General features: G+C 48.0%; 1 protein-coding gene across 2 annotated transcripts in view; it reads right to left on the reverse strand.

Moving 5' to 3' along the window:
- abr (ABR activator of RhoGEF and GTPase) overlaps nucleotides 1-21,634 on the reverse strand; it is a 187,923-nt gene that overhangs the window by 147,982 nt on the left and 18,307 nt on the right. Inside the window, exon 1 of one of the 2 annotated variants that reach the window (XM_061250411.1) lies at nucleotides 10,626-11,314. The exons of the other annotated variant lie outside the window; for it this stretch is intronic. Within the exon in view, the coding sequence (XP_061106395.1) occupies nucleotides 10,626-10,686 (61 nt within the window). The 5' untranslated portion in view covers nucleotides 10,687-11,314. Of the gene's footprint in view, nucleotides 1-10,625; nucleotides 11,315-21,634 lie in introns of those variants that run through there. 2 annotated transcript variants of the gene reach the window in all.

A 21,634-nucleotide genomic window follows, 5' to 3' on the forward strand; every position in this document is an offset into this window, starting at 1 on the left:
ATATACCACATACACACTCTTGCCAAAATATATCACATATGCACGCTCGCCAAAATATACCACATTCACGCACACACCAAAATATACCATATAGTGCATACACACTCGCCAAAATACAGAACAAACTGTAGACATGCCAATATATACTTAAATACATTTATATTTAGTAAAATATATATAATATATATATATTTAAGAATGGGCACTGACTAGAGCAGGAATGACGACTCGTACAAACGTACCACTATCAGGAGAACACACTACGCGAACAGAGCTAACACAGCTGAGGATTAGCTTTAATAGCCCGTTTACCAGACCACTCAGGCCAATAGGTTTAACAACAAAGATATCACCGTTAATTGTGCTTTGAGCGGAGGGGAAATAATGTAGGAGATACAGATTAGAGGTATCGATGATCTTTTTGAATTAAGTTTGATGGATTGGTCATTCAGGACCTGGTTGAACACGATACACTTGACTGAATGTAAGCATTAGTCAGAGGTCATTGGGCACATTGGTGAAAATCAATACACACTCAACACACTATTATACAACCCCATAAATCCGTGTGCAAATATATACGTGTAGTATATTGTACACAGCAGGGATTCAATATATAGGTGATGTATAATGAATGTAAGCAAACAAAAAAAAGTAAACCATAACATCACGGCATATGTTGTTTATTTAAATGTATATGTAATACAAAACAATCACCTACTGCATTTAAATTGCAGAACTTAACTTCCCCGTTGATAAGTTCACAGAAACCACGATGGTACAGTAAACTGGTTTACTGGCCTAAAAATCTCAGTTCCTTTAGCTTGAATGGGTTCCCTGTGTGTGAGCCGCTACTTAATTTCAGCTTTCAGCCGGAGCATTGTTCAATTATTCACTACAGCCCACAAAAAACAGAATTCATTTACTCCCAGGGAAAACCGAGGGAGCGATTCCGCCATCTGCCGCGTCTTTGTGTCGGCGCTGCTCAGGGACCGCGTGCCTCCGCTTCATCAAGCGTGAGGACGCTCCGCGGACCGGGCGATTCCTCCTCCTCCTCCTCTCCCCCCTCCCCCCCCGATGGAAACTCCAGAGCCGGAGCCGCCCGTCAAAGCCCCGGGGCCCGCCCCAGTCGCGGCCTACTTCCTCTCCGACTCGCGCTGGCGGAGACGGCTGTCGTCCCCCTGCCCCCTGACGGGTCCCCCCAGGAGGACCCGGACAGCTGGGGCACCTGGGAAACCATGGAGACGCCCCCCCGCCGCATTGCAGCCTTCCCCCCCCGGGACGGGCCCACCGACAGGGTCTCAACACCCCCCAACCGTGTGCAGCACTCATGGGGCGTCCCAAAACTCCCCACTGAAAGAGAGCGCTAAATCCTTACAGGCGGAAATCCTGGGAGATCAGTGATCTCAATGAGGCAGGGCTCTATGCTAACATTCTTTCCAAGGAGTACGAGTGCTCCAAAGCTGAAAGATTTAGGAGCGTGCTAATGCATCCAAATTGGTAGAAATGATTTTTCCAGTTAGCGCACATCAATTTCAGGAGCAAATGCTCCTAAAACGGGAACTGAAGAGCCCTGTCAGAGGCGCAATGCTCTCTCTCTCTCCCTCTCCCTCCCTCCCTCTCTCCCTCCCTCGCTTTCGCTCTCTCTCGCTCTCCCTCTCACTCCCTCTCACTCTCTCTCACTCTCTCTCACTCTCTCTCACTCTCTCTCTCACACACTCTCCCTCCTTCTCTCGCTCTCTCTCTCCCTCCCTCTGTGGCACCACTAGGCTAAGCGCAGGAAGTGTTCTGGCAGAACTGCGTTAATTCCTTTGGCCCGGCTTCACCCGTATTCTGCGAATAACCTATCCGAAGCGGACGGGCCGCGGCAGAAGAACACTAAAGACCGTTTCAGCAGGTCGACGCCAGAAACGGCAGATAAATCACGCAATGGGCCGCTTCTCTGCGCTGTTTATCTTCAGCACAGATAAACAGCGCAGTCCCTCGGCAGCTATTTCAATCAGAGAGGCCCTGGCCTTCCGTTCGAATCGCCACGGAAACCCGCCACCGCCGCTTACGTAACGAGCGACCGCTCACGACCGCGCGCGGTTCACGAAATCCAGCGGCAGCTCGAAAAAACGGAAATAAATAAACAACAAAAAAAGATACAAGCTCACGTCTGCACACCGTGCAGCTCGTGCGCTGATCAACACGTTATGCAACCCAAATCCAAGCCGCGTTCGTGTGAGAGTGGGCAGGCTGTACACCGTGCCCGCTTTTCTTTCTCCGAACGAGCAGAGAAACGGACGGTTCGCTGCCTCGGTTTCTATAGCTACAAAAGAGAGATTCTGATGTTAATAGGAGCCAGGACGCCTCAGTGGTTAGCCACTTTACCCTGGCAAATACGCAATGAAAACACTCAAACCAGTGGAGTTTCGGTTCAAGCTCATAAATACTGAAGTGGTTCCCTTGCCAATTTATCTTTTGTCTTGTATTTTGCGAAACAAAAATAAGGATATGCCAGCTGGAATGAATGAAAGCACAGGAATCACGCGTTGTCATCTCCTGTGGTCTAGGTCAAACCAGGGGACCAGGAATTTACATATCCCCAGAAGCTAGCAGACTCCAGTGGTTTATTAAGCCTCTGGTGCCAAAAAGCAAATTTCCACATCGAAGCCCATTCAAAACTATGAACTTACCCTGTGAAAAATGATACTATTTTTGACAGTACTTTGAAATTCAAAAATTTGACACTGAATTAATTATTCTCCAGGGACCACTTTTTGGTTCTGAGCTGCACAAAAGAAGATTTAAGATTTGTTTAACCCTTTTTCATCCCTTCACAGTAAGGTACCCGTGCACCAGTGCCAAAAAAAGCTCCACAGTCAAACACCGCATCAAGCACCATTGAGCAGCTCCCATAGGGATTCTTGGAAGAGGTCTCCGGTTCTTATACGTTTCCATGGATCAAACACCCAGAAATCTGGGCACATTTGTGGAGTGCGGAAGCTTGGTTTCCATTGAACCACTTCAGCTTCAGGGGTGCTGTGACAGCACAACCATTACGACCGTTTGCATCTCAATGACGTAATCTCACCTGCCGCTGAACTGTAGCTCTAAAAAACCACCATCACCCTGGGCAACTCTCATAGCTTTCACATTCTAAATCATTCTAAATATTAACCAGGGAAACAGCTGTCAATGCAGCATTGTGTAAATACAGCCTGCTGGGGACAAGTCCAATTCTCCATCTGCTGCACCACATAGCCACGGCATCGTGGATGCAGAAAGCATCCAGGAACCTGCAGCCATCAGTAGTTTTTTTTACTCCAAACGTGGCAATTAGACTACATTAGCACAGCTGGGAAGGATGCACAGAAAGTACTGCACTCCCAGCGATTGCACCTGTCCCAGAAGAGTTAAGACAGCGGTGTAATTATACAACGACTTGAAAACACATCTGAAAACACTGGGTAAAGGATAATAGGGTGCTGACGGTGGTTGATGGCTTCTGCGCCCATTAACCGGTTAAGCTGTAATGGCTCTGGGAGTGCGATTTGGCCCCCCTCCGGCGAGCCCAGCCCAGGGGAGGAAGACTGCGGTGAGCCGCTATCGATGTGTTTGGTAACACAGTCAGGTCGCAGTCATTGATCGGGGGATACTGGCAGCAGGGGAACATGCTTCGACCTCGGCCACCCCCCAACCCCCCACCCCGTGCACGGAAGGGGCCTACTAAGGCACGCTCAGGGTAGTCCTCCGGGTGCCGTGGTGACAGCCAACTGCAACACATTAAAGGTCTGAATGGCTCCGGGTTTCCCCTGAGAGGTCCACCTCCAGGAACCTTTCCACCACGAGTTTTGGTTTGAGGTGACAGGTGTAGTTCAGAGCGGGTGAAGGGCCCTGGAGATAGATTGGTCATACACTCCGTAAACCATCCTTGAGCATCAGAAGACAATGTCTCAGGTGGAACCCCCAGGGGAGACGAAACAGAGGCCGACCATGAAACACCTGCCACAGAGACCTGGAAGCTGATGCCAAGAAAATGGGACACACCTGGGGAGAGCTGGAGAGGTTGGTCCAGGATCGGGATGCTTGGAGAACCTTTGTTGACGGCCTATGCCCCAGTAGGGGTAATAGGCGTAAGTAAGTAAGAAGGGCCCTGACAAGCCCCAGGAGAAGAACAACGAAACTCACTCAGGAAACCAAAGAGAAAGAACGTTAGTATCAGTCGCAACAGGGGCTAAACCAAACAAGGTCCAAGCAATTCTTTTCACACCGGGAAAAAAGAAACAATCCGTTCTCTTCAAGCGACCGCACGCATCTCCACCACAGGCCCGGCCATTAGCCGGACTGCTGACCTAGCGGCTACTCTGCACGGTTCTTAACCCTCTAGCCCTCCTCCGGGATACCTCCCCCAGTAACCGCCCCTCTCCTAACGGCGATAGCTGCGTCATCCTGTGGCACCGTGCTACGGAACACCAGCCACTCAGTCCTTTACGAACGCGGAGGAAATTGCCTATACAGAGGACACACGAGATCACCCAGACGGATCTTTATTCCTTTCGCAACTGTGGACTCATTCGAGTCCCTCTCACATGAAAGCGCCCTTTGAAGCATATTCACCCACACTCATATAAATCTCTACCCAGCCCGGTAATTACAGCTGCGCAAGAGATCAGCACTGAGGCAAACTGATAAGCGGACATGATGATACGGTCCTTTATGAATCGGTGCACCGGTTTGTAAAGGAATACACGTGCTGGGCGTTACCATCGAATAGTTACTCTATGGAGTCTTACCAGAGAGGAAGTTATTCATTGGCCGGAAGGCATATTCAGTACTCAGAATGTCTTAGCAGATATTTAGATGGGGGATAAGAAGTACTAGACAAATTACATAAACTAAAGACAAACAAGGCGGCAGGCCCTGATGGCATGTACCCAAGGGTACTCAAAAACAGACTTGGGTCAAATATGTAATGGTTTTGTACTTTTCTGTGCTCTGTTGATCTTGCCTGGTGCAATTGAACCAACCAAGAGGACCAGAATGCTGAATATTTCATAGGTTCCAACACACCAGACAAGCTTAGCAAAGCACAGAAAAATATAGTGCCTTTATCCAAAGCACTGTACAATTGATGCTTCTCTTTCACCCATTCACACACACACACTCACACACCAACAGTGATCGGCTGCCATGCAAGGCACCAACCAGCTTGTGAGGAGCAACTGGGGGTTAGGTGTCTTGCTCAGGGACACTTTGACACACCCGGGGCGGGATCGAACCGGCAACCCTCCGACTGTCAGACCTTACCTCCGGAGCTAATGTGGTCTGCTCCGATTGAGTCAGCTGCCAGAAGGCAGCGGAGGAGGTGCCGTTCTCTCAGAAAATATCAGCTCGAGGAGGACATGCTCGTCGGTCTGGTGACTAACACGTTTGGACCATCTGCCTGGCCAAGTCCTCTCGCAGGAGGGCGTCTGTCAAACGCACGCCTTCTCATCTTTCGCCGAACATTCGGGGGCTCGAAGTTTAACGCTCTATGACAATTACCACGGCCCAAAACCGAAAAGGCAAACACTGACTGACGGGGTGAAATATACACACGAGCCAACTGGTGAAATGAAGATGACTGAAGCTGTAAAAATGGTGATAATCAGGTTTGCACGACCACAAGAAGAAATATAACAATGCTCGACAGAAAGACCCAGACTGTAAAGCTTGCGTTTTGGCTAATTGGCTTATTTTACAGCCGGCTTAGCGAGACAAAGTTTGGACATTAATCACGCGCAGAGGAAAACTCTTTGGAGTCACAACAGAGGCCAAAGCCCAGAAAGATGACTGCAGCAGTTTGAGAAGTTGTCCTAGGACAACATCTACAATATAATGAAGTCTGATAATTTCGGCGATCGTAACTCTTATTTTCGAGTGCTCCGGGGTGTCTGTGGAGGGGATTCAGACTGTCAGAAAGAGCTTCTCTCCCATTCTGCGGCACGCAAGGACCAGGGTACAGACGTCCAGCACTGCAGCTGGCCCATGGCATACATGACAGTGTGCGTGTGTGTGTGTGTGTGTGTCTGTGTGTCTGTATGTGTGTGTGTGTGTGTGTGTGTGTGTCTGTATGTGTGTGTGTGTGTGTGTCTGTGTGTGTGTGTGTGTGTGTCTGTATGTGTGTGTGTGTGTGTGTGTGTGTGTGTGTGCCTGTGTATGTTTAGGAGGCCTATATCAAGGAGTAGAAATTATCTCAGAGCAATAGTTTTTTTCTAAGTCGTCCACCAGCTGATATTGAGAAGCTGAGCTTATAATTTTTAATACATATACTCAGTGAGCACTTTATTATGTATTTATGACTTATTTTTTAGACTTATTAAGTCTTCTGCTGCTGTAGCCTACCAACTGAAAGGTTTGACCCATCTCCTCTGATTTCTCCCATTATCAAGGAAGGCGTTTATGCCCACAGAACTGCTGCTCACTGGATGTTTTTCGTGCCATTGGCTCATTAAATATTTGCATTAACATATGGTATACAGGTCTACCTAATAAAGTCCTAACTGAGTGTATATAACTGAAAATAATAGCAGAAAATTTTTTTTCTGTTACTGACACCCCATCAACCAATGTCATGACACTGCCCTGCATGCAGAAGCCAATAATCTTCAGCTTCTTGATTAGGTAACCATGGTTTCCATAGTCAGACTTGCTCCTCTGCATACCATTAAGTGTACTTAGCAAATGCACAAATGGCAACAATTAGCAAACATAAAACTGCCCAACAGCTCTCTTCCCCACACCTGGGAATATCGTACAACTTAAGAGGAGTAGCTGCAGTCATTTCAACCTTCCTTTCCCTGCGAAGGGGATCTGCTTGCTTTGCATGTTTTAAAGCAGCCAAGTTACCTTGTTACCTTGGTTTCTCAAGCTAAGGATATAAACATTCAGCTAATGGTCACTATAGTTCCAGCACTTTGCACCAGGCTACAATAATCAATTATCATTAGCAAAAATGGATCGGCTACACTGGTTGCCTGTAATATAAATTACTTATGAAAGTATGAAAACACCAGCACACCGTTGTGTAGGATATTATGGATTGCAATGTTGTATGGCTGTGTGCTTTGTGTTATTTTACCCTCGTCATTAATAACATTAATACCATTAATAATACAGGGAAAGTCACTGCTACACTGTTCCAAAACCAACGTGACAAAGTTATTAATTATTCATTCCAACCGCTTGTACATCGTGTACTATGAAATTAAAGCTTTTCTAAACCAACAGAATCAAAAAATCATGAATACATTTAGAGGAATGCTATTTTATCACATCAACCTAGTTCAGCCTTGGTAAAACAAATTAATGAGCCTCAGCACTAATGAGTTTAACCACATGCTGAAATGAATTGCCGAACTGAAACACCTTGTATCCCAAGATCCTTAGCAGCGCATTCAGACTAAATTAAGTCACAATAGGCATATATTACTGGATTAGCTAGCCCGTGCATTTCCGTTCATGAATGACACAGCAATTTTACACCTTTTCTAAAGGTAAATCTGGGCCACACCTCATGAATGTGGACAAAAAGGCACGTGTCTATCGTATACATCCGTTTCACACGTGTGCGTAAATATTTCATTGTGCTCTTGAATTTTTAACACCATACCTCCGCCATTTGCAAACACATTGTGCTTGAACACAGTAACACCACGCTTCCTATGTTGTGCCGTACATTAATCTAAGCACAGAACTACAGTGAGTGGAGTCTTTGTTTATGAAAGAACCCTTTATTAGTGGGTTTAGTGGCAGAAACACGGGAACAAAGTTCCCAGATTAAGTTTTCAGGAGGCCACAAGACTCAAGCCCCCTCCCACCTGTGTTCCCATAAAGACCCATTGATGCCCACACCCACCCCACTCTCCTCTTTAGCCAATCACCCGCCGGCCAGACTGTGGCCACCGCGAATGTGCACCCTACAATCCCCCTGTATGTGTAATAAAACAGCCGGATATAAAATGTTACATAAACCTAATCCTGTTGCCTGTGAGGACGGGAACAGCCTTGCACTTCTGGGCCTGATTACACTTCTCACTGACCTCCTGACTGGTCTGTGAGACTGACGGGGTGCAGTGTGTGTGTATGAGTGTGTGTGTGTGTGTGTATGAGTGTATGTGTGTGCGCGAGTGTGTGTATGAGGGTGTGTGTATGTAGTGTCTGTATATGTGTGTGGGTGTGTGCGTGTATGTGGGTGTGTGCGTGTAGTGTGTGTGTGTATGAGTGTGTGTATATGTGTGTGTGTGTGTGAGTGTGTGTATGTGGGTGTGTGTGTGTATAAGTGTGTGTGTGTGTATGTGGGTGTGTGCATGTAGTGTGTGTATATGTGTGTGTGTGTGCATGTAGTGTGTGAGTGTGTGTGTGTGAGTGTGTATATGTAGTGTGTGAGTGTGTGTGTGTGTGCATATGCAGTGCATATGTGAATGTAATAATGGGTATGAGATAGGGGATTGCACTAGGTCTGATTCTTTCCCCTCCCCCACAAACACTACCCCCCATTTCTGTGATATGATGTCAGTTCCACATACCCCCCCCCCCCTCCATGTGCTCTGCCTCCATTCATACCCTCTAACCCCTGCCTAGCTCTACCCCCCTCAAAACACAGACTGGGGCTCATTCCTATTCCCTGTGTTTTTACTTTATTATAGTCGGTTGTCCCGGACTGCCACACTGCAAAATCTGTTTACATAACCAACCCGCAAAGCCCTGTGAAATGCCATGTAAACAAGTCATCTCAAGCTCCTCCTTAATCTCACCCACCAAAGCAGCACACCCAGAGACACACACCATATACAGCATATATAATTCATATCATGTTCCATTATTAGTCCTTCTAGTCATTGTTATATAAAAGAAGCCATTCTTCAGGACAAATAGCAAAGTATTGGGTTATAAATCGCAATGAAGCAACAATGGAAATCTAGCAACACATTAAAACAGCTCAAATTGAAGGAAATACTTAGTTTCCCAGTGTATAACTCGTAATAAAATTCTACACTCACAATTAGAAGCATGTTTATCGTCCACCCTACCATAAAGCTCGCATTCCGGAGCTATGCTTCTGGCCAGAGACGAACCGCACGCCATATCCACAAACGAGCTTTGCTGCGCAGAGGGAACTACACGCGTTCCTCTCTGCAACAAACAGGATGCCTTCTGCCATCTTAGAGGTGCCTACTGCACATGCCTGGACTGCTGTTTCACAGACCCTGCCCTGTGGAGGCTGGATAGAGCATTAACCCTTTCAAGAGAAGGTTTTCTGGAATGTTTTTTTCCAGAATTCTCAGTCACTGTTCTAGAGCTCCACTGTTTTCCTTTGTCAGCAGTGATTGTCACATCAGCATTAGAATGTTTGGTTTAAGAACATTCTGATCACATATTTGTGATGTCACACTGTAAAGGGTTAATGAAGGCAGATGCTGGCAGAGTGCAGAGCAGCAGGGTGTCACAGAGGGATGCTGGGGAGAGAGCATCAGCGCTTCTGCACCGACAAAACAACAACACATGCAGCGGGAGTGGCAAAAGCGCAACAGCCGTGTGTGTGAGAGTGCGAGTGTGTGCAGTGTGTAAGAGCACAGAATAGGAACTCGCTGCTGAATAGTGTGTGTGTATAGTGTATTTATTTAGCGTGTGTGTATAGTGTTTATAGAGGTAGTCACTGCTGTACAGTGTGTGTGTATATAGTGTGTATAGTGGTACTCCTGTACAGTGTGTGTGTGTATAGCGTATATAGTGTGTATAGTGTGTGTGTGTGTGTGTATAATGTGCAGTGTGTATAGTGTGTGTATATAATATGCAGTGTTTGTGTGTATAGTGTGTATAATGTATAGTGTATAGGTACTCACTGCTGTATAGAGTGCATGTGTGTTTGTGTATATTGTATAGCGTGTATAATGCATAGTGTATAAGTACTCACTGATGTACAGAGTGTGTTAGTGTGTGTATAGTGGGTATAGTGTGCATAGTGTATAAGTACTCACTGCTGTACAGAGTGTGTTAGTGTGTGTATAGTGGGAATAATGTGTATAATGTATAGTGTATAGTGTATAAGTACTCACTGCTGTACAGAGTGTGTTAGTGTGTGTATAGTGGGAATAGTGCGTATAATGTATAGTGTATAGTGTATATGTACTCACTGCTGTACAGAGTGTGCTAGTGTGTGTATAGTGGGAATAGTGTGTATAATGTATAGTGTATAAGTACTCACTGCTGTACAGAGTGTGTTAGTGTGTGTATAGTGGGAATAGTGTGTATAATGTATAGTGTATAAGTACTCACTGCTGTACAGAGTGTGTTAGTGTGTGTATAGTGGGAATAGTGTGTATAATGTATAGTGTATAAGTACTCACTGCTGTACAGAGTGTGTTAGTGTGTGTATAGTGGGAATAGTGTGTATAATGTATAGTGTATAAGTACTCACTGCTGTACAGAGTGTTAGTGTGTGTATAGTGGGTATAGTGTGCATAGTGTATAAGTACTCACTGCTGTACAGAGTGTGTTAGTGTGTGTATAGTATGCATAGTGTATAAGTACTCACTGCTGTACAGAGTGTGTTAGTGTGTGTATAGTGGGTATAGTGTGCATAGTGTATAAGTACTCACTGCTGTACAGAGTGTCAATCCAGGAGAGTCTGGGCAGGCCTCGGGTGCTCAGGTGTTCCATCCCCCTGCTCCGCTAACAGCTGCTTTCCCACACTCTTCCCCCCGTTCTGTCCTGTTTTGTCCTCCGTTTCCTCCCTGTTCTTCCTTCCTTCTCTTCTCTGCTCAGGGCTGAGAGGCGGCGCGCATCGCAGAGCCGCGGAAAGACCCGGAATGCAGCGGAGCGCGAGGCCGAATCGCCGAACTCAAAAGACCCCCCCGCTTCTGCCTCTGAGCCGTGTCTCGCAGACGGACCGACAGCTAGGGGCTCGGGCCAAGAGCAGCCGACTGTCGCTAAGGCAGGGAAAAGCTCTCTGTATGGCTCTCTTTCTCGCTCTCGCTCTTGTTCTCCAAACCTGCCTCCTCCCTCTCTCTCACGCTCTCTCTCTCTCCGTGTTCTCGGCGTTGCCGTAGAAATGGATTCCCCCAAGGCTTATTCCTGCTTTCCCGGTTGCCTTGTGAAGACGGACCGAAAAAAAATGAAATAACAGGAGGAACGGAAAAGCGCAGGAAATCAGAGGATGCTTTCAGAGCTGACTGCTGATCTCTGTTTGGCAGCCTCTCTCTCTCCCAAACACACACCCCCTCGTTCTCTCTCGCTTTCTCTCTCTCTCTCCACACACTCTCTCTCACTCCCTCCCTTGCTCTCTTTCTCTCTCTCTCTCTCTCTCTCTCTCTCTCTTTCTCTCTCTCTCCACTCTCGCAATTTCGCTCTCCCACCACATACACTCCTCCCCTCTCCCTCTCCACACTCTCAATCTAGCTCGCCCACCACATACACTCCCCTTCTCTCTCATTCTGTCTCTCTCCCCACACTCTCCTTTTCACTAGCTCCCCCTCACTCTCACACACACACGCTCTCCCCATCCTCGCTCTCTCTCTCACACACACACACACACACACACACACACACAGGCTATCTTTCTCACACACACACACTGGCACTCTCTCTCTCTCACACACACACACACACACACACAGGCGCTCTTTCTCACACACACACACACACACACACAGAGGCTCTCTTTCTCACACACACACACACACACAGGCTATCTTTCTCACACACACACACACACACTGGCACTCTCTCTCTCACACACACACACACACACACACAGGCACTCTTTCTCACACACACACACACACACACACACACTGGCACTCTCTCTCTCACACACACACACACACACACACACACTGGCACTCTCTCTCTCACACACACACACACAGGCTCTTTCTCACACACACACACACACAGGCTCTCTCTCACACATATACATACAGGCTCTCTCTCTCTCTCTCTCACACACACACACACACACACACACACAGGCTCTCTCTCTCACACTCACAAGACTGCATTAGTGTCTCCCTCCAGAGGGGCATCACTCTGCTTCAATAGGCCGAGCCTCCCAGCTAATGTGTTCCTGTGTCTCCACACACACACACACTCACACTCACCCCTACACACTCACACACACACACACACACACTCACACACTCACACACACACCCCCTACACACACACACACACACACACACACACAGGCCCTGCTAAAGTCTCTCCATTCACACATGCTTACCGCACTATCCAGCCACTTACAAGGAGCTAGCGCTCCCCATCACCACAAACATCACCCCCGTCTTCACACAGAGGAGAGGACAGAGAGGAGAGGGGAGAGAGGAGAGGAGAGGAGAGGGGGAGAGAGGAGAGGAGAGGGGGGAGAGAGGAGAGGAGAGACCGGGACAGAGGGAAGGAAGTGTGTCAGAGAGACAAACAAAGGGAGCGAGATCCCATAACACCGCTCGCTAACACGGGCCAGGAGCCAGGGAGAGGGGGGCGGGGGGGGGGGGGGGGGGGGGGTGAGGGAAAGGGGGTGACTAGATTCAGGGGTGGAGAGGAGACGAGGAAGGGGGGAAGAGGAGGAGTGATGTGGGTTTTTGGACAGATGGGGTGCCGGCCTGTCTTCTCCCACTCCAGAAGTCAGGGCTTAATGAGCCGTGTCCACTCACTGGTCTCTCTCTCTCTCTCCCCCCTCTCTCCCTCCCTCTCTCTCTCTCTCTCCTTCTCCCCCTCTCCACCACCCCTCCCTTCCTGGGACACCTGCTAGAAGGAGCCGGTGTGTGTGTGAGTGTGTTCTTGAACCAAAACTCATAACAATCGTAGATATAGAATTGTAATAGTGGCTGACAGCTACATTGAACGCGTTCCGATCGATGTTGTCGGAAAGGGAGCCCTAAATCAGCGGCCTCTTTTGGAATCACACGGATCGCGCGTCACCGGGAGATTTTACGGTCCGATAGGCGACCGGTTGAACCGCTGCTTTAAATGAGAATGACCGGTTCAATCTGCCATATTTCTACAGAACACAACACTTTTCATAAGCCCTGCCCTGATGACCCAGCACACATACAGGAACTGTAGGAAAAGACTAGAAAAACCAACCCTTTCCGTCCAGAAGAAAACAATTCCTCTCTGCGTCAAACATGATTCAGCATCTTCAGTTTCAGGGAACGACCAAGTGTAAAACTTTACTAGAGGCCCTACTCAGGGCGGGGTTCAACATCAAATCCAGCTCTCAAATCCAAGTCCAGCCCTGGATTCTTTTCTCCCGGGTAACTAACTGAACAAACAGTGCTACTGATTGGCCAGACAGTCTTCACACCTGACTCCCAGGTAAAGGGAGGGTGGAAAACCAGCAGTTCTCAGCCCTCGAGACCTGTGATTTGATTGTCCCTGCTCCACATTAATATTTTTTTCAGTTGAAAACATGAGGAACACAGTAAAATCCCAGGAAGACCCGAGAGACTAAACACCCCCCTGTCACCACTCTCCACCATCTGCAGACAGTTCACTTCAGACCTGGGTCAAATACCCATTTGTTTTGGATTCCAATACTTTTCTACGCTTTACTGGTGTATTGGAACCTATGAAAATTCTATCCAAAATGAACACATATTTGACCCAGGTCTGGTGCACATCCATCTGTCCCGGTCTCAGTCAGGGAGGGAGCCCGTGTGGAACCCCAAAAACAGCCCCCGGAGCGGGACACTGAGAGAGCAGCCCGGTCAGACCAGGGAGGAGGGGGTACAGGGTGCAAACAAAATCAAAGGGTCGCAGTGACGTCGTCAGCTGGAAATGAAACAGGCCCGATCGATCGACGAGGTTTTCACAAGGGCCGAAAAACACACTGACACACCAGACTGGAACAACCCTCACATAGACACAGGGCGTCCCCTCCGGTCACTGTCCACAGAGCCGCCAAACAGCTCCCCAAACAGCAGTAAATCAACAGTACAATGTTCACTCCAACAGAAGGCATCACAGTGCACTATTAAGCAGATCCCTAAAAATATATACATACAGTCCCCTCCAAATGTATTGGAACAGCAAGGCCAATTCCTTTGTTTTTGCGATACAGCAAATACATTTGGGGTTGAGATAAAAAGAACACAATACAAGAGCTCAGAATTTCTGTTTTTATTTACTGGTATTTTTAACTAGATTTGTTAAACTACTTAGAACATATCACCTTTTGTATCAGACCACCCAACTTATAGGTGAGTAAAAGTATTGGAACATGACAGGTGTTTCAGATGTGCCCAGATGTGTGCTGTTAGATTGACTGGTTAAACAATAAATAGTTCTGAATGTCTGTTTATGGTAACAAACCTAATGCGCGACGCAGGTCGAAACCGAATATTTCTATTTCTGCTGGGGTTTCAGTCGAACGGTTCATTATGTGGTCCTGAAAGACGTTTCAATAAGGCTTCAACTTCTGCTTTTCACGCTCAGCCTCGCGCAGCGAAACCGCGTGAATACGTCTCTGTGAACGACGCTCACGCACCTCACCGTCTCCCAGATAAAGATGCCAATTAACGGCCGATGCGAATCTGAAAAGCCGGGCTCGGCGCTGTACCAGACAAAACCAACCCCCAGCCCAACACCCATCTTCAGCTTTGTGTTTAATGTGAAGAGAGAGAGATAACTGAAGCGGAACAACTTCAATTAGGACACAAAAGCGTACGAGGGCCCCCCCCCCGCCCCCCCGGCGCACGGTGAGTGTGCGGCTCGCTGCTTTGTCTGCCGACAAAGAGCCCACTTAATGCGCCTCGCTGATAGGCCGGCGGGGGTGTCCACGGAAACCCCCGAAAAATACCCATCTTCCCAAAAGGTCGAGCGCCTGATTTGGAAGTGTGTGTGTGTGTGTGTGTGTGTGTGTGTGGGGGGGGGGGGGGGGGGGGGGGGATAGGGGGGATAGGGGGGGAATATGGGGGGAGGTGTGTACATGCTGTAGGGTGGGGGAGCGGGTTTAGGCTGTCAGTCACATACAGATAGACACAGGCAGACACACAGAGACACAGAGACACACACACACAGGGAAACAGACACAGACAGACAGACAGACACGTGCACACACACAGGAGGAGACACAAAGGGCCAATGGAATCAGCGCACAGTTCAGTGCAGAAGCGTCGCTTCATCAAAAATGCATCTCCACCAGAGTTCAAAAGCTGCGGTGTGTGAAATGTGTCTGGCTGAATGGCCGTGTCTGTAGCTGAATGGCTGTGTCTGTAGTTGTGGGGAAATAATACGCAGACACACGCATGTAGACACACACAAATTCAGATGCACCTATGCAGGCACGCGCACAAACACATATGCAGACACATGCACACACACATACGGACACACACATCCATGCACAGAAATACAGACGCGCATACACGGGCGCGCGCACACACACATCTCTCAAACCCACAGCCTTGAGAAATGAATTCAGTGTCACAGTGTGACATAAAAGGCCATCAGTGTCTGAGCGGTCCGACAGAAGGAGGAATACAGAGGCGCGAGACGGTGGCAGCGGGAAACAAAACAGCGCAGAAACGCCTCCGACCCTCCCCACGCCCGCGGCTCGCAGTCTTCAAAAGGCTGCAGAAAATACGGAGCCGCCTCAGGCCACAAGCACTCGACGATAATGAGGCCTTTTCTCAAAGACAGCCTCCGCCTTACCCCCGCTAATCTGCTCTCAGGACAATGTATCGCACAGGCATTGAGAAATCATCACCCAGCTAATGCAAAATGTTCTCACAATGCTACTTTAATGTTTTCTCATTTTGAGAATATTCCATGTTAGCTAGACAGAGCCCAGCTTTTTTTCAAATCATTTAAGGTGTGACATCACAAATGTTCACAAATTAGAATGTTCTTAACTGAACGTTCTAATGCTGATGTCACAATCACTATTGGTAATTGAAGGCAGTGGAATTCTAGAACACTGGCGTAGAATGTTGGGAAAACATTCCAAAAAACCTGTTCTTTGAAGGGTTACAAATTAAAACAGCATCATGGCTCCTCTCTGTCTGTGAGGGGTAGCCCCTAGGGACGGCTGAGTGCTGATTGGAGGGCTGGGACTGGCAGTGTGGCCTTCTCGGAGAGTCCCTACCAGGACGTGTGGCTCCCGTGGGGCCCTTTCCTTTACCGCAAAATCAGCCAAATCAGCCGGACCACTTACACCTCCATCCTGCGGTTCTGTCCCGATTCAGACTTTGGGAGAAATTATTTAATTTTCACCACATAATAGAAAATAATTGAAGAACTGCCGTTTAATGGAGCAAAGTAAGACTTGAGTGACATTAGGGAGTGTGGAAAGAGGGTGGGGCTCAGACAAGGTCGGAGGTCAGAGGTCAGAGATGGTGCGGGATGGCCGAGCTCAGGGGAGTGATCATGTTCCCCTGGCCCAGTCTGGGGGTTTCTGTTACTCTGCCACCATCTGTCACACGCGCCCCCACCCCCAAACACACACAACAGACACCAGTCACTCTCCAACTAATGTGTCCTGTCTGTGCTCCTGGCTGTATTTCTTAAATTCTTAATACTTGAGAATTAGAAAACAATTTTAAGGGACCTCAAGGTGGCTCAGGCTGTAAAGACGCTCGTTCTCAGCTGTAAAGAAGTTTGAGCCCCTGGCTTCCAGTCTCAGTCGCATCTGCGAGGCAACAATTGGCTCAGCTCGGGGGTAAGCCTCCATTTCTGTTGATTTCATTGCTCAATAGCAGTCTATAGAGATCGGAGTTGGGACAATGTGGGGGGGGGGGGGAGGGAATTAAATCGTAATTGAAATATGACTTTTTTTTTAAAGAAATACATTTTTAAATGTGAAGAGACACATGACTTTACAGGGACCCACAAATACACACGCCAGCACAGCCTTGTGGACCGACTCATTCCGTGACCCGCCTCATGCACTCCCACCACCCATTTCGGGTCCGGACCCATAAGCCGTGGTTTAAGAAACTGGACTAGAGCACGCGCACAGATCCACAGCAGCACAGAGCACAGGTGCATCCTGGGAAAGACAGAGTGGTTCACCTGGCATGCGGCCGACTCCTCTGTCCCACTCCACTGCAGATGAGACTCAGACTAAACCCCTGCTGGTCCTTAGCAACCATCATTACAACCACCGCCTATACGTGCACTACAAACTCTACAAAACTCCACTCAGCCACATGAGAAATACACTGTAAAGAACAAAAAATAAGACAGTCTTAACAGGCATTTTAGTCTTATATTTAGACTAAAGTTTAGACAAAAATATTGCCAATGAGGTTCGGCAGTTTGACTCATTTCAACACATGCCAATGGGATACAATTTCACTTGTCAAGCAAACGGTAACTAACAAGCTAAGATTTTCAACTTGAGACTGAAACACTTATTAAGACCGACTTTTCTCCAGTGTACAGCTATGTCCCATCATAAGGAGAAGGCTCATTATTTCTGTAGTGTAGACACTCCTACTGTCTGAAGCCATGTCGTAGCATAAAGATTTATCACAATCAGCTGCATACGCCGCTAACGACTCAACACTAACGAGCCTTTTGTCCACCTCATATCTCCCAGATTCGGCTCATCACCAGAGCGGATAACAAAAAGAATTGTCAGGCTCAATCATTTAAAGCAGCATTGGGTTCATTAGTCGCCGAAACACAGAGAAAAGTCCCCAATTAACTCTCCCCAGAATCCTGGGAGTTTTCTACGGCGTTTGAAAAAGGATAAGCCAGCTGGAAAACCGCTAAAGAGAGACGATGTTTAACTGTTTGGCGGCTCGCGTTTGATAGCGCCTGCTCTTTAGCGGGATTTACATTAGCGGGCCGGTTTGTTTTGTGCCAAACAATGCACAGCAAAAAAAACCTAAATAATAGGTCATTAATAGTAAGACAAGTCATAATCTCAAGTCTTATATTTTGACTTAAAATCATTCTTTTGCTTTTATGCTAAAAAAAACGAAATTATTGCCAATGAGGTGAGAGAGTTTTGAGTAATTTCAAGATTCATCAATGGGGAAAAAAATTCTTCAAATATCAAGCAAACTGTACCCCAAAAAAAACTAATATTTTCTACTCGAGAGAAAGGATAAGATTTTAAGTCTCGCTACATGAATAAAACACCTGCACACTAGATAACAGCATCTGCCCAATGACTGCAACATAATGTGAAAACACAGTGTGTGTGCATGTGGCTAAGGATGGCTAATACATTACTGATACTGTACCACAGACCGACCGGACCCAAAGGCAAGGAACGGCTTAACCTCGTGACCACAGCTCAGCTAGCCCCTTAAAAGCCCATATCCCGGCATAATTAACCACAGGAAATACAGCTGTGTCACTTAGCCTCAGCTCCTGAGAGGTAAGGAGAGTCAGGTAGAAAAACAGGAGCGGCTAGGCCGGGGCGCACAACTCCGGTCCTGGAGGGCCGGTCTGCGAGCTGGTTTTTGTTCCAACCAATTACCTTCATTTATTTTTCTGACAGCTCTAGAAATTATGCTGGTTCAGTCCTGTACTTGAGCACAGTAAAATCTTTAGGATGCATTTGAAGTCAGCAGCTGTAGCTGGTGCATATACAATTGTCTGCTCAAGACATTATTTCGCTTATAAAATAATTAAGAGCAGAAGTTGGCACAAAATTCTGAAGCGGATCGGCCCTTGCTGTGCACCCCTGGGCTAGGCTGTATCCAATGGCAACGCTCCACTCTGCTCTGCCCCTCCCCCCCTTAATGCCTCCAGGTCTCGGGGGCGGAGTCTCTCCCTGAAGGGTTGCTTGGCTCTTCCACTGAACCCCCACCCCCCCAAACCCCCTTCCTCCCTGAAACTCATCTTTCTCTTCATACTCTACCTCACCCTCTCTCCTTAGGCTACTGGTGTACCCTCCGGCCAGGACCGCAGGTGTTCTCTCCTCCTATAGGTCAGTCTGCTCCCCATATAACCCCGCCCACTCCTGATAGTCAAGCCCACTCCCCCACACCTCCCCGCCCACTCGTGTAGTGGAGGTACATCTTTGTTCTTTGAATGATCAAATTTCCCAATTGTACCCTGGAATTACAGTAATGTTCTGTTTGGGTATGAATGAGTACATTTTCCAAGCAAAAAAGATACAAATTAATGATATATTGCTGGCTAGGGGTACAAGTCTATGTACCTATTGGGTACCGCCACAGCAACAACCATTTGTACCTTTACTTCTGAGAGAGTGGCTGTTCAGTCTGCTGCGCTATGGGGCTTCAGCTACACAGAGGAAACCCGGACCCTCTGACTATGACTCACAGGGAAATCTGACTGCAGCCCTGGGCGCCTAAATGACTGTTAAGGAGGGGAGCCAGGGCACAGGGGCATTCTCTTCCCACAGAGACCCTTTACACAGCGCACAAACGAGTGCACATAACACAATAACATGTGCAGGATCAATGCTACCTCCAATGCTAACGCTTAATGACTGCCACCCTCAGCAGCACTGCTGCTGATAAAGAGCGCTGTGTGGAAAAGGGCACGGCAGGTAAACAGAGGGAGGGACAGGAAACGGAGCTCCGGGTTTGTAGGTCAGGGCTTCCTGCCGTCGGCAACGGCCGCGCCGGTCTGAGTCACAGGCCCACGGCGGACTGGCGCCGTACCCTGGCAACAGTGTACCCCGGCAACAGCGTACCCCGGCAACGGCGTACCCCGGCAACAACACGCACACTGCCGTCAACATTTTATCGCCCCTTCCTTCATTAACGAGGTTTCCCCTCTCCAGACCGAAGCCCTAGTCGTGAAACTTAAGCACGGCGGCTCGTCTGAATTATTAAAATAATATTAATAATAATAATAATATTAAAAAGCAAGGCTGCTGAGCCCTGACAAAGCACCGCTCGCCGCTAACAGCAGGGCTGCGGCTATGCTAACATTTCCTGTTTCACACATCATGTGAAAGATTTAAGAGGAAGTTGAAAAATTTAGGAGCACACTAATGCACACTAATGTTAGTATACGTGCTCCGAAACTATTCTTCCAGTTTTCCAGCACACTGGAATTGTAAAACGGGAGCGCTGCAGAGGCCTGGTTGGCGGTGGCAGACTCCCGCCAGGGGGGCGAGGGGCGACACCCTCGTCCGCGGTAATTAAAGCGGACAGATCGAGCCCTCGCCCGGGCGCTGTCAGGCGGCGGAATCAGAGAGACGGATATTAGCGCCGGTTCTCCCTCTCGGACTCGCTCCCCCGTTTCGTGCCCCAGGAGACCGGACGCCGCCCCATACGAAGTGATATATAGTGCTGTTGTTGTTATTACTGCCATTCAGGTGGACCTGTGGGGAGGGAGTCATATCAGGAGCATCTGTCACTGCTGCAGCCCTGATAACACCCCCCATTGCCCACTGCCCAAATTTAGCCAGCTCAATCAGACAGCAGACCTAGTGTTTTGTCTGCAGTAGAGCTACCACACGCACGCACACACACACATGCTCACACACACGCTCACATGCACACACACATTTCCTTTTATCACAGGCAGTTAAACACGTCACACACACATACACACACATATGGTCACACATGCTTATACACACATACACGGTCCTTTCCTTTAATCACGGGCAGTTTACCATGTCATACACACACACACATATATACTCACACATGCTCACACACACACACACACACACACACGCATATATATACTCATACATGCTCACACACACTCGTTTATCACAGGCAGTTAACCATGTTGACTGGTTGTAATGGAGGACTAGCTGAGGTGAACTGGTCCCAAGGACCCTCCCCAGACAGTAGCATAGCAACAAAGGATCAGGGCTTCTGGGAAGGGGAGGAAACGCCCTTTCATTCTATCAGCTCACGTGCAGCCTGTGTGTGTGCGTGTGTCTGGGTGTTGTGTGTGTGTGTGTGTGCGTGCGTGCATGTGTGGAGTCTGACTGTGTCTCTATGCATTAAGCGCTAGTTGAATTCACTCTGATCTATTGAGGTCAGCCGACATGAAATGGGATTGGGGTGAGGGGCCTGGTTAGTGGAACACAGAAGCACTCAAACACATGCTATTGCACACACACACACACACACACACACACACACACAGACAAATGTGCACACACACGCCTGCACGTCACAGACACACACACACAAACTTACGTGTGCATACACATACACACCCATACACACCCATACACACAAAATACACAAACGTATACATACACACACGCTTGCAACACACACACACATTCACACAAACATACACATGTGAATACACACACACATGCACACAAAATACACATGCAAACATATACACACATACACACACACACACACACACTCTCAGACACACACATGCTCGCGCAGAGACACAAACACACACACTCACGCACGCACACATGCACACACACACGCAAACACACTCGCACACACACGTGCACACACACGTGCACACACACGTGCACACACAATACAGTTGCAGACGGCTCTCCCCAGTAAAATGAGGTGCTACCCGCTCCACCACCCAGACTCATGAGATATTCATACCATTTGTTTCTGGCTGGTATTCGTTTCCAACCAGAGAGCCTTGTTTGCCCTATTTAAGAGCGCATCCCACTATTAAACTCACACTTAAACCCATACACACCACAAATGCCCCATTTACATCTATAAAC

The sequence above is a fragment of the Conger conger genome, chromosome 7, assembly GCF_963514075.1.
Source record: "Conger conger chromosome 7, fConCon1.1, whole genome shotgun sequence".
NCBI classification, from domain to species: domain Eukaryota; kingdom Metazoa; phylum Chordata; class Actinopteri; order Anguilliformes; family Congridae; genus Conger; species Conger conger.